The sequence below is a fragment of the Capricornis sumatraensis genome, chromosome 5 (genome assembly GCF_032405125.1).
Source record: "Capricornis sumatraensis isolate serow.1 chromosome 5, serow.2, whole genome shotgun sequence".
NCBI lineage: Eukaryota > Metazoa > Chordata > Mammalia > Artiodactyla > Bovidae > Capricornis > Capricornis sumatraensis.
Genome location: NC_091073.1, coordinates 124035561 through 124049752, shown reverse-complemented (window position 1 = coordinate 124049752; position 14192 = coordinate 124035561). Strand labels below are relative to the sequence as shown.

Sequence of the window (14192 nt, the reverse complement as noted above, 5' to 3'; positions counted from 1 at the left end):
CTCTTCTGAGCAGCACGCTCATTTACGCTTGTCATGTCTTCCTTGCAAGCGACCTGTCTCATTCTTGTGATGTGTTTCTGGGCCTCTGGTCCAGCCACCCAAGCTGCAGTATAACTGTTGTTTGGTGGCCACCTTGTCCATCTTTTCACTTTAATCCATTTGAGTCTCTTAATATAAAAGGTATCTCTTATGTGCCTCGTGGAATCACCACTCAAGTAAAGCACATGAAAACAGGCCTGCCAGGCTCTGCTCTCCGAGTCTCAGGACCACACCACAGGAGCCCCGGGAAGGGCCTCACCTTCCGTTTTGAGTCTCTGTCCTTCCCGCTAGTCCTCACTGAGTTCTCCGCACGCCTAGAAAGCAAATATGATCAAAGTCAAATTAGTTTTCACAAAGACTTGAAAATTAAAGCATTTCCATCTCAGTGAAGGCTGCTGTCAGCATTTGATACAAGTAGGTTGGCATGTTTGCAAAGCACGCTTTATTAGAACTATTATTAGAACTTTATTAGAAGTAAGGCCTTTTTAAAACTATTTTTTTAACTACAGTTTAAACTTTTTTAAACTATTTTTACTGTCTTAGCAGTAGTACAGGGTAGGAAATATCTTCAGTAGAGAGAAAAAACTGTGTGTTTTAACAAACTTGTGTTTATAAAATCCATATCCTTTAAGAGTTCTAGAAAATTCCTACAATTTTACTAGCGAATCCATCCCAAATGTTTTAGGTTTAATATAATATTTATATTTCCAAAAGATTTATCTTGAACTATGTTCTATTTTTATAGAACATATTTTGTATGTTTACTTTGGACCTAAAATTAAGGTTTTCAAAATTACAACCTGATTCTCAATATTTGGAACTTAACATTCATACTAATCCAACACAGTGTATGTTTAAAATCATATAGAACCAAGCAAAAGCTTCACTGCATTTCTAGCAGATCTGCAATACAAAATCTAGGAATCTGCACCCCAGGCTTAAGTATAACTTTGTGCAAACTTGTAAGATTTAGGGCAAGGTGTTTAACCTGAATCTCCCTAATCTGTGAAAAAGAATCATCAAATATCGCTGCTGTAAAGAATAAATTATAATCTGGAGCTCACATACAAAATGAGGATTTACAGGCAAACTCTGACCTTAATCTTCATAAAACCCACAAAATTTGCCTCATCCAAGCTTCACCAGTAAAGACAGGCTCTGAAAGGCCAGCCACCTCCAGAAAGGGCGGACGCAGCAGTGGGCAGTGCCCACGCCGTGCCTGACCTGCAGTGGGGCAGCGGGTCTGCTGGGCACGTCTGTGCTCAGCGTCCAGGGGTTACGAACCGGAAGCCCGGAGCCGCTGCAGGTGCCCTCCCCCGCAGAGCGGAGACTCCCGGAGACCGGTGCCCGGGGAGGGCTGGTATCCTGAGGCCACACCAGCCAGTGTGTGAAAGGCCGCGCAGGACTCATAACCCACAGCAAGCTCCCAGCTCCTGGAGGACCCTGAAGACGCAACTTGGAGGGTTCGCGTCTGGAGAGCCTGAAGTCTAGCTGTAGCGTACTCTCATCTCCTGGCCATAATCAGGCCCAAGAGGAAAGGTCCATTTTGATGCTTTCTGGGAGAACGGAGCTATAAACACAGCAATCGGCCAAGGGACACATTCACTCACCGGCTGCCCGTGCCGTCTCTCCTCAGACTTGTTCCTCGATGCCTGTGCTCCCCATCCTGTCGGGAAATCCCACACCCGTTAATGAGCACAGCACAACGAATTCACAATGACTAGGCTCCGAAAAAGAAGCCACGGGCTCAGAACCTAACAACCGCTCCATGCTACAGGCGCCTCTTAAAACGACTGTTTCTACCACTTGTCTTAGTAAATAAGGTGCTTGACATAAGGGAGATGACTAAGGCACACTAAAGGTAGTTATCCGTCGTCTCAGCGATATTACCCAAGGGAAAGAAACTGACACTGACCAATTCTTCATAATTTTCAGAAAATCTGACTAGATCCTTACACTATTTAAAATGATAAAACTGTCAAACACACGGAATATGGTTGTTTCACAAATCTGCACACCTATGGAAAAAATTTAAAGGCTCTTCTGTTAAATTAAGTGAATTTCTAAAAACAGAATGTAAACCAACACACGAGGGCAGGCTGTTTAAAGGAGAGCCATCTGTTGCGTGGACAGTGCCCAGAAGCACGCAGGAAACGAGGGGCATTAGGCTGTTCCCTGAGGAGGGCCTGGGCCAGAGAGGCCGCGCCTCCAGACAGAGGGGCTCCAGACCTGGGGGGCCGGAGGTGAGGGGGAGGCGTGGGGAGAGAGCCAGAGAAAGCACTGACGGAAGGAGGCTTGGCGTGCAGGGCAATACACGGCCAGCAGCAAACGCCTAACAGGAGTTCGCACTATTCAGACACTGTCTCTGACCAGTAGATTCTACTGACCCGCATGTCCAGCATCAGGTCACTCGTAAACAAAGGAGCTTATGGCCATGGCAGAATGCCAGGCAGCTAGTTAACGTCGCACCGGTAAAAAAGCAATTCCCAGAACAGCAGCAAAGCATGACTCCAGCTCTGCATTTTTAGGAAGCTCATTCAGGCTCATTATGTACAAACAGGACTGCAAGGGACTACATCCTGGCGCTGCTGTTGAGTCGCGCAGCCGTGTCTGACTCTTTGCGGCTCCAGGTACCATAGCCCACCCCGCTCCTCGGTCCATGGGATTTTCCAGACACGAATGCTGGAGTGGGTTGCCATTTCCTTCTCCGAATATATATTACAAAATGGATTAGCTCCAAGTCTAGGATTCCAGGTAACTGTTGTTTTATTCTTATCTTCTTCCTAAGTTAAAAATCTTTCCAAAATCAATTAGAAAAAGCATAATTAACATGTTTAACAGGAAGAACAGTCTGGCATCAGTCTATAAAATAGACTGGAACAGAAGAAACAGAACGAAATCAGTAGTGCCAGGCAGGAAAGCATTATGATTCAATGGCTACCTAGGTATAAAGAATTCTCAAGGAAATCAGTCCTGAATATTCATTGGAAGAGCTGATGCTAAAGCTGAAACTCCTATACTTTGGCCACCTGATGCAAAGAGCTAACTCATTGGAAAAGACCCTGATATGGGAAAGATTGAAGGCAGGAGGAGAAGGGGATGACCGAGGATGAGATGGTTGGATGGCATCACTGACTTGATGGACATGAGTTTGGATAAGCTTTGGGAGTTGGTGATGGAGAGGCCTAGCGTGCTGCAGTCCATGGGGTCGCGAAGAGTCACACATGACTGAGTGACTGAACTAAACTGAACGGACAGAAACACAAAAAACCTTGAACAGCCAAAGCAATCTTGAGAAAAAAGATGGAGCTGGAGGAGTCAGCCTGTCTGGCTTCAGACTCTACTACAAAGCTAGTATAGTCATCAAGACAGTATGGTACCGGCACAAAGACAGACACATAGATCAGTGGAACAAAAGGGAAAGCCCAGAGATAAATCCATGCACCTATGGACACCTCATCTCTGACAAAGCAGGGAGCAATGTACAACGGAGAAAAAACAATCTCTTTAACAAGCAGTGCTGAGAAAACTGGTCAACCACTTGTTAAAGAATGAAACTAGAATACTTTCTAACACCATACACAAAAATAAACTCAAAATGGATTAAATATCTAATGTAAGACCAGAAACTATAAAACTCTTACAAGAAAACATAGGCAGAACACTCTCTGACATAAATCACAGAAAAATCCTCTATGACCCACTTCCCAGAGTAATGGAAATAAAAACAAAAATAAACAAATGGGACCTAATTAAACTTAAACACTGTTGCACACCAAAGGAAACTATAAGCAAGGTGAAAAGGCAGCCTTCCAAATGGGAGAAAATAACAGCAAATGAAGCAACTGACAAAGAATTAACCTCAAAAATATACAAACAGTTCATGTAGCTCAATACCAGAAAAATGAACGACCCAATCAAAAAGTGGGCCAAAGAACTAAGGAGATATTTCTCCAAAGAAGACATATAAATGGCTCACAAACACATGAAAAGATGCTCAACATCACTCATTATCAGAGAAATGCAAATCAAAACCACAATGAGGTACCATCTCACGCTGGTCAGAATGGCTGCTACCCAAAAGTCTACAAGCAATAAATGCTGGAGAGGGTGTGGAGAAAAGGGAACCCTCTTACACTGTTGGTGGGAATGCAAACTAGTACAGTCACTATGGAGAACAGTGGGGAGATTCCTCAAAAAACGGGAAATAGAACTGCCATATGACCCAGCAATCCCACTGCTGGGCATACATACTGAGGAAACCAGAATTCAAAGAGACATGTGTACCCCAATGTTCATTGCAGCACTGTTTACAATAGCCAGGACATGGAAGCAGCCTAGATGTCCATCAGCAGACGAATGGATAAGAAAGCTGTGGTACATATACACAATGGAGTATTACTCAGCCATTAAAAAGAAGCATTTGAATCAGTTCTAATGAGGTGGATGAAACTGGAGCCTATTATACAGATTGAAGTAAGTCAAAAATAAAAACACCAATACAGTATACTAACGCATATGTATGGAATTTAGAAAGATGGTAACGATGACCCTATATGCGAGACAGCAAAAGAGACACAGATGTAAAGAACAGACTTCTGGACTCTGTGAGAGAAGGTGAGGGTGGGATGATTTGAGAGAATAGCATTGAAACGTGTATTACCATACATGAAATAGACCGCCAGTCCAGGTTCAATGCATGAGACAGGGCGCTCAGGGCCGGTGCACTGGGAGGGCCCTGAGGGATGGGGTGGGGAGGGAGCTGGGAGGGGGGTTCAGGATGGGGGACACATGTACACCCATGGCTGATTCATGTCAATGTATGGCAAAAACCACTACAATATTGTAATTAGCCTCCAGTTAAAATAAATTAAAATACATTTTTTAAAAAACCAGCTTCCTTTTAAATGTTAAATTTCAAAATGTTATGATAAATTTATGAATATATGGTAAAAGTTCATTCCACTTCACGTCCGCTGGGAGATCAGCCACGTGCGTACAGTGGTCACGTGATGCTGCCCTGACTCCCGTCTACACCGGGTCACCTTTGGGAAGCAGCCTCTCCCTGTGGGAGCTGGTCCCAGCAGCCGGGAGGCGCGCGGGGGGGCGGGGCGGGGGCGGGGGCGGGGCGGGGGCGGGGCGGGGGCGGGGCGGGGCGGGGCGGGGCGGGGCGGGGGCGGGGGCGGGGGCGGGGGCGGGGGCGGGGGCGGGGGCGGTACCTTCGGCTCCCTCCTCCGGTGCTCCTCCTTGCGAGCCCGCTCTTTCCTCTCCGCGTGGCCCTGTGGCCTCTCCTCGCCCGCGGGGAAGCCCTCTTTATGGCGCCTGTCCTTATGTCGCGCTTCGCCTTCCTTGTCGGAGAAAGAGCTGCCTTTTTCTTTTGAGGCGTTCTCCCTCCTCTCCCCCGTGCTGCTCTTTTCCCGGTGCTTCTTCTCCCGGTCTGGCTCCTTCTGCTTCCTGTGCCGCCTTTCGCCCTCTTCTTTGTACAGCCAGTACTTGAGGGGGTTGTCCTTGCTGTCACCATACTGCAGCTGTGAAGGCGCCGGGGCCAGACACGGAAGCGTGTGTAAGCAGCACGCGCCGTCGCGTGTTCACGCCCCGCAGAGGCGGAGGCGCCAGGCCTCCGGCGCGGCCACCCTCCCAGACGCACGTGACAGCGAAGGCAGGAGGCGGCAGGGACGGCCCCGCCAGCACGCACCCTCACCACGGCCTGGCCCTCGGGGGGCCATCGCCCCCGCTTCTCCGCAGGGCGAACCTTCCTGACCCAGCTGCTGTCCCCTCCCCGGCTGCCCGCCACCCGAGCACCCGGCCCACCAGCGCCGTCCATGTGAGGCGTCTGGGGGCAGCACACGGCTCCTCTCCTCCCGGCACGGGTCTGCCCCAACCCGCAGGGAGACCGCTCCTCGGACCCAGGGGGGCGCCTGGTGACCCCGGGGGCAGGCACCACAAGGCAGTGAGCGGCTGCAAACTAACACGGCATGACGGATCGTGAGCGTTACCACGACGTCTTAACAGAACACAAACCGCACCATCCTTTCCCTTCACTCAGGGCCTCCTCCATCTCTGCACCCTGTGGGCCCACCTGCCACGCCTCTGGCGACAATCCCACCGCCCCCACCCACTCTGCTCACAGCACTGACATATGTGACTCTCAGACAGTTCATCTTCAAAGCACCCTTACTCCCCGCACCAGCAGCAGGCAGACATGCACGGGTGGTAACAAGTAGAAGGGCAACAGACCCTTTCCCAGAATGCCTCTTGTGTCTGAGTCGAATGAGCAAACATTACAAACTAGGGTAACGCCCAGGCACTGCTTAGGACGGGGGGAGTCACACTTGGCCAACGGGAACGACCACGCTCAGTGTGAAGTGACAGGTGAGCCAACACAACGCGATCAAGCAAGTCCGCTTTCAGAAACTGATCATTAGGAAATAATTATGCATAAACGCAAACAGTCTACACCTCGGACGTCCTCCTAATAAAACCTTTAGAATCAAAGTAAATGTTCACGGAAGCAGATGTGACGTGTCGACATCACTGAACAATGTATTATGCAGCCATTAAAATACTACAGACAGGTGTGATAGCTTAGAAAAAATGCTCAAAATGTATTCAGTTTAAGCGGCTATAAAACAGCAAAGATCCAACTTAAAACGAAGTTTCTGTGTACATATCCAAACACATACATATATATGAATATATGGACACAAACCTACAGGACATACATACTTAAACATTATCAGTGATTATCTCTAGGTAGACTGCTGCTGCTGCTGCTGCTAAGTCGCTTCAGTCGTGTCCGACTCTGTGCGACCCCACAGATGGCAGCCCACCAGGCTCCCCCGTCCCTGGGATTCTCTAGGCAAGAACACTGGAGTGGGTTGCCATTTTCTTCTAGGCAGGCACCTACCTTTAATTTTCTTCTTCTTATTTATTTGTATTTTGTAAATTTTCCAGAATAGCCAATGTTGACTCTTGGAATTGGAGAAACACACTTGCCTAAAAGATCTCAGTGGCTGAGAAGAGTCTCAGGTCTTGGACTCTGTTTTACACTCTTCACCAGAAAAGCTCCCACAGTGCCCACCTGGGTGTCCTGGGCCCTGCAGCTGAGCCCCGGGGCCGCTCCCTGCATACCTTTCTCTCTCGGTACCTTCTCTCCCGATCCTCATCTCGTTCAGAGTCTTCATCTCTCTGCTCCCTCTCTTCAATTCTTGCTTTACTTCCTACAAAAATAAAACATATTTTTAACATGCCCAAACTTTAACGTCCTGCAGCAGTCTCTACAGCACATGTCACACAGTATCACATATGTAAACATGTTCTTTAATTAAGAAACATTCTCCAATCTCAAGAATGGAAAGTTCTAGAATCTAAACTTAAAATGGAATGAAAAAGGAGGAAACCTGGAAAGTGTGTCAGAGGAGCCCCGGAAGGGCACCAGCCCAAACACAGGCCTTCAGAGCCCCGGTCGCTGACAGAGACTCAGGGAAGCAAAGTCCAGGCCAGCTGGGCAGGCGTTCCCTCCCCATGCTCAGCCACGGGGAAAAGCCGCCTCGGACAAACTGGGGGACTGCCCCCTCCTGCCCCCAGGTCCCCTGGAGGACACATGAGTGCAGGAGGCCCTGCGATGCAGGGGGCAAGGATGGCCCACTCCAGTGGCCCCAGGTGGAGGCTCCACCCTGTGATCTCTCCCTGCCATGGGGACCCAATACAACCACCTCAATCACCAGTGATGCCCGCAGCCCCATCCAGGAGTGAAAACCAGACTTTCACTTTTGAATCTGCACAATACTTATTAGGCTTAGAACTACCAAAACCCACATTTTTAAAGGTGAGGACAAAACTCAACATACAGAGATCACTGAAAACAAATTTCATTCACCACAAAAGTATTCACCAAGCCTGACCACTTTCTAAAAGTCTTGGACAAACAAGAACAGGGGCTTCCCTGGTGGCTCAGATGGGAAAGAATCTGCCTGCAGCGTGGGAGACCTGGGCTTGATTCCTGGGCTGGGAAGAACCCCTAGAGTAGGACATGGCAACCCACTGGAGCATTCTTGCCTGGAGAACTCTATGGACAGAGGAGCCTGGCAGGCCCCGGTCCATGGGTCACAAAGAGTCAGACATGACTGAGCGACCAAGCGCACCCATAAGAGATCAAAACACGCAGTGGGCCCCCTGGTGGGGGCGACAGGAGTGCAGAGACGGGCTAGGCTCCGAGAGAGAGTGGCGCTCAGGGCGGTTCCCAGGGCTTGTGACAGAAGGAAGGGAGGGAGGGTCTGGGGACCCAAGGGAGACACGGAGGAGACAGGCAAAGGGTGAGAAGATGGCCAGGGGGAGGAGGAAGGCCCATCAGAGGCAGGGCGCACAGACTCCTGAACAACCAGAGCAATGCTGCACTGAGGAAACAAGACCAGGCAGCGACCAGAACGACCGGAAAACAAAAAGGACTTCATTACCAAGAACATACCAAGAACATGAAAATGATAATCCTGAAAAGAGGCGATGGATGGCAAGGGAGTCACTGCTTGAGTAGAAAGAGCCTACTTAACCTCACCCTGCCCGAACCTCGGGTCCCGGGGCCCAAGGCCCTACACACAGCAACACCTGCCACCAGACCACGAACTGAGCTCCTGCTTCCCTTTCGGTCACAGCCTGAGGATGCTGGAGCCACGACATGCTCTTCTAACACGGTCCTTTTTAGCTTATGTTGGCTAGTTTGAATTTTTATAGGAAAAAGATATCATTTGTATAATAAAAAACAATGAAGATACTTAATTCCATTTGGGAAGAAAAAAGTACTTACCTCTACCTTTAGAATCTCTAGGAATTTGAACAAATATTTAAAGATGGCTAAAATAAATCTGATACTTTTGAGAAATTCTTTTTATCAAAGAGCATTATTTTTTAATTTAAAACAGGGGCTGTGAATTATGGAGGAAATAAACCTAAAGTATATTTCAATAGTAAAACTCCAGCCAATAATTAAGTGGCTACTCTTTCTGTTCACTGAAAACAGTGCAAAGTGCGCACACAGGCGCATCGCAGGGGCTCTGACCTCACAGTCAGCCTTTAGAAAAACCACAGACGACCAGGGGGCGGGGTCGCCTCCACGGAGACACAGACCTGCCCGCCGGCGCGCCGGCCTGTCCTGGTCCCGGTCGCGCTCCCGGGCCAGCAGGTTGTGGTCGCGGTCCCGGTTGCGGTCGCAGTCCCGATCGCGGTCTCGATCGCGGTCCCGATCGCGGTCCCGGTCCCATTCGCGGTCCCGGGCCAGCAGGTTGTGGTGCCCGGCCGCCTGCCTCAGCTCCTCGCGGCGCGCCCGGTGCTCCTGGTCCCTCTCGCGCTCCTTCCCCCGGCCATGCGGCCTCCCCGCGTCCAGCTCCCGGTGCCTCTCCTTCCGCCGGTCCCGCTCCCTGTCCCCGCGGGGGTGCTCCCGGGCGGCGTGGCCGTCCCGCTCGGCGGCCCGCTCTCTGTGCTTGGCCTCGCGGTCGGGGTCCCTGGGTCGGTGCTCTTTGCCGTCTGCCAGGTCCGCTTCCGACTCCCGCAGCGGTTTCCGGTCTCTGTGCTTCTCCTCCTTGGGACCAGAGGCCTGAGCCGCCTACACGAGGGAAGAAGAGCGAGGTCTGCACCCTGGGGCCGCGCCCACCGAAGGGCCCTGGGCAGCACTGGCTGGAACGGCCGTCGCTCCCTGCAGGCCAGGCCTGCAGCCAGCTCTGCAGCCCCGGGACCAGCCAGGTGCTCACCTCCAGGGACATCCGGGGCTGCTGGCCAGTCAAACCTAAAGGGCCCCATGAATCCGAAAGAAAGGAAGGGAGCTTGAGGCTGTGCCCGAAAGCCTCAGGACACTGGCCGCTGGGGTCCCCCTCAGAGAACAAGGACCATCGCCATAAACTCTCAGGAGGTGTTTTGTGTGTGTGTGACCTCGGAGATCCAACCAGTCCATCCTAAAGGAGATCAGCCCTGGGTGTTCATTGGAAGGACTGATGCTGAAGCTGAAACTCCAATACTTTGGACACCTCATGCGAAGAGGTGACTCATTGGAAAAGACCCTGATGCTGGGAGGGATTGGGGGCAGGAGGAGAAGGGGACGACAGAGGATGAGATGGCTGGATGGCATCACCGACTCAATGGACGTGAGTTTGGGGGAACTCCGGGAGTTGGTGATGGACAGGGAGGCCTGGCGTGCTGCAATTCAGGGGGTCGCAAAGAGTCGGACATGACTGAGAGACTGAACGACTGACTGACTGACCTCGCAGCATGGCATGCGGGATCTTAGTTCCTGACAGTGATGGAACACATGCCCCCTGCAGCGGAAGCGTGGAGTCTTAACCGCTGGACCACCAGGGAAGTCCCTTCTCAGGAGGTCTTGATTGTAACCCTTCAGTTCCCCACATATACACACACAGACCACATACACACACACACACAAGGCTCCAGTTATGAACCCCAACAGGAACCCCACTGGTGGGATGCTGGGCTGAAATGGGCCAGAAAACCGCAGCCAGGACGGTTCCTGAGCAACGAACCATGTGGCTTTATCTCTGCGTCAAAACGCCTCTGAAATGAGCCACATGTAAGCAAAGCTGTGCAGAGCTGAGAACCAGGTAACACTATCCAAGATTACCATCCAGGGTCCACACAGACCCAAACTCAAAATTTTTTCCCCAAAATCTTTAAAATATACTACCCAAAGGTGTTTTCGGAGGTCATCTGCTTTCCAAGTATCATCTTTGGTTCTTCTCTAAAAAGAAAAGTATAGAGTTAGAATTTAATTTTAGAGTTTAAAACATCTAATTTTTATGCTCCAGTGAGCTGCTTTTTCATTAGACCATTTTAGTCAATGGCAATCCTTGTAATGCCAGAAATTACTGTCTGTCTATAAGAATAAAAGGTATCATAAACAGATTTTTTTTAAGTTACCCATAAATGATCACAGGCTACCCTGTATTCCTGCTGCTCTGAGGCTCACGCCCAGTGCAGACACCCAGCCCCACCTCCCCAGGCAGACCCACAGCAGAACCCTCGGTGGGAAGTTTGCCAGGCAGATGCCTCTTCAGGTGCTGACAGCAACAAGTCCACAACACAGGGCCCCAGCTGTGAGCCTTGGGTGATGATAGAAACTAGTCAAGGGTGGTTTCCTATAGAGAACAAGATAAACCTATCCCAACTACGTCATTTGCCTTCGAGAAACTGCCTTAAGAGCATAAATACAGGAGGACCTGGTGTGTTTCAAATTTAAAGCAAATGGAGTGCAAATAAAAAAGAAAAACACATTCATGGACCAGCCACCGAAAACCATCCTGGTGATGTGTGAATGAAGAAAGCAGGGGGAAAACTCACAACAGCTCATAACACTAAGGAGAAGTAAGTAAAAAGCAACAAGGCCAAGAATCTGCCAAAGTGCAAGCAGAAAGGGCATCATTCTCTGCTCTCAGTGGAACGTGTACTCTTTTCTGATAAACTGGTCGATTTAACAAAAGGAGTGCACAGTAAGACATGGTGAGGATGGTGAGCAACAGTTAGCATCACTACAACCTGCAGCTGCTGAACTTTAAAACATTTTCTCTCAAGTTAACTGCTCTTTAGAGAGGTTTAATACATGATCTTTTCCAAACAAATGGCCCAAAGCCAACAGAGTGTACTGCTGGTGGAGCAGGCAGTGGAGTCCAAGACTTCTACCCACGGGAGGCATCTGCAGGAATCTGATCCAGTGTGGAAAACCCACTGGATCAGGGCCCTTACTGGTTGTAAATTATATTACTTACGCCAATAAAATTTAAAAAAAAAAAAAAAGAACAAGGCAACAAATCAACAGGGACCCCAGGATTTTCTAGCTGCCTCTTACATTTTCACCAACAAAAACCTGGCTTCGGGCCTTACTTCATCCTGAAGCTTTTCTTCCTTTCCTTTTTAAATTTCTCGTTTAAATTCTCTAAACTGTAAAATGACACAGAGCTCCTCATGCCCATCAAAACCCCAGGCGTCACCCTACATATGCTTAGCCACTGTGATTCAGACCAGGAGCCCCTGCCTCCTGCCCTCTGCTCCGCCAGGGTCCCATCCTGTTAGGCAGATAAAGGAAAATAAATTAAAACTGAGGCTCCAAGTAGGGAGGCAGTGTTTCCCCCCTTGAGAGGAATAAACCGCAGCCTGAAGACAAAGGAAAACTCCAGAAGAGATGCCTGAACAGCAGAGCCTCCAACCTCCTTATGCAAGTGTACCTTACACAACCAACCCTCCTGCTTACATATATTTAGGCAGACGCATGCCCACATCGCTCTTTGAGCAGCAAGACTGCGCTCTCTCCCTTGGTCCAAGCACACAACTTAGCTCTGCAGTGAACTCTGTGTGAACTCTGCTTATATAATCACGATATGACAATTGATGACAAGCGGACATTACAATGACGCGACCCCAGTTCAGGCAAACAAAAGGGGTGGCCACTCAGTGGCCTCAGACACCACCCCACAGCACCAAGCAATGAACTGTCTCTGAGCAGCACCACGCCCAAGATCGCCACCAGCGACCAGAACAGCACTTAGCAGCGGCAAGGACCCCAAGCAAGCCCTGATCTCCTCCCAGCTCCAGTGATAATTCTTGACAAACAACTCAAGCAGCTAAATGCAACATTGTAAATTCTTGCCTTTATAAGCCTCCCCCACTTTGCAATCGGGGAACACAGTTCAAGAGCTTGAATCTGTGTCTCCCAAGCTGCAGTCGTAACATACGCCACATAAACACCTTTTAACCTCAATCAAGTCTCCTTTTCTACAATTTTGGTTAACACAACTTTTAAAACTTCCTATAAACAAATCACAGAAAACAAGTTACAGAATAACTTATGAAAATGTAAAGAACCGGTGCAGAAGACGATAGAAGTCGGGAAGTTGATGCTCTAACTCCTAATCGATATTACTACGATAAAAGTGAACGACAGAAGACAAAAAAAGGGGGGGAAATGCATGCAAAGTAACTCCTCATCTTTTACGGGACAGCTCAGTTACTGAGTTAGTTACTGAGCACTTTAACGTTTAGAACCTCATCCAGCCCTACTCGTACTGCCCCGATGTATCCGTTGGGAAGTAAGACACGTCGCTAAGGTCCCACAGCGCAGGCCCGGGGCGCCTCCCGCCCCCGAGGAGGAAGCGGCCCCGGCGAGCACGGGCTTGCCCGCGTGGCGTCTGCACCCACCTTCCCCGACTCCATCGCTGCGCGCTGGCCCCAGAGGCCGCGTTGCCCTCCGGCCGGTCAGGCCCGGAAACAGACGCTCGGGCTCCCGCGCCCCCAGCCGGCGTCCCGCCTCCTAGCAACCTGCAGGCGCGGTAGCCGAGCACCGAGCAACCGCCGGCCCGGCGTGCCCCTCGGCCGCCCCCAGCGCGCCTGCGCTTCTCCTCTTCCTAGCAACTGGTAGACGGCGCCGCGGAGCGGCCTCTCCTAACGCGCTTGCGCCGCCCTTCCTCCTAGCAACCGACAGCCTGGGCAGTAGAGCACCGAGCGACCGCCGGCCCGGCGTGCGCCGCGGCCTCCCCAGCGCGCCTGCGCCCTCCTGTCTCCTAGCAACCGACAGGCCGGCCCGCGAAGCCTTGAGCGACTGCTGGGCCGGGATTCCCGTGGGGCCGAGGGGAAAGGGGTGCCCAGCGGGGCTGAGCGCGGCCGGAGCTCGGCCCAGCGGCTCTCTGGGCGGGGACGCAGCCGGGCAGAACGGGAGCTGCTGCAGGGAAACGGGCAAACCGCCTTTGAAGCGGAGCGGAACCCAGCCTCGGTCCGGGCGGGCGGCGGAGGGCCCTCTGCTTCCGCGGAGGCGCACACTGCTCGAGTCCGTGTGCCCGTGGTTGCCGTTTGATTCCGCGTGGGATTGGTAGGAATCACACAGTGTCTGAAAAAGTAATTGTTGAAAGATTCAACTTTTACACAAAACGAGAGACAAGGGGACTGAGATATTAAGGCACTAGTCTGCAGCTCACGTTTATAATATTTTATCACAGCTATTTTAAGGTTAACATAAAAGCCAACCTTAAACACGCAAGACTAGAGAGGGATGGGTCCTACTCCCGTGATGCACATCGTAACTGACCTTTAGCTCTGATTCTGCGAAGTGTTTCGCGTCAGTTTAGCCTGCAAGTGTTACTTAGAAAAGATTTAACTTACCGGTA

The 14192-nt window shown here is 50.5% G+C and overlaps 1 protein-coding gene across 1 annotated transcript in view; it reads right to left on the bottom strand.

Moving 5' to 3' along the window:
- The window catches only part of DYNC2I1 (dynein 2 intermediate chain 1), a 52175-nt gene extending 38930 nt beyond the window's left edge, over positions 1-13245 (bottom strand). Inside the window, exons 1-8 of the mRNA XM_068972754.1 lie at positions 13231-13245; positions 10727-10780; positions 9271-9637; positions 8659-8691; positions 7171-7238; positions 5259-5567; positions 1650-1705; positions 299-353 (exon numbers count right to left, since the gene is read on the bottom strand). Coding sequence (XP_068828855.1) covers positions 299-353; positions 1650-1705; positions 5259-5567; positions 7171-7238; positions 8659-8691; positions 9271-9637; positions 10727-10780; positions 13231-13245 — 957 coding nt within the window. The remainder of the gene's footprint in view (positions 1-298; positions 354-1649; positions 1706-5258; positions 5568-7170; positions 7239-8658; positions 8692-9270; positions 9638-10726; positions 10781-13230) is intronic.
- Between the last annotated feature and the right edge of the window lie 947 nt (positions 13246-14192).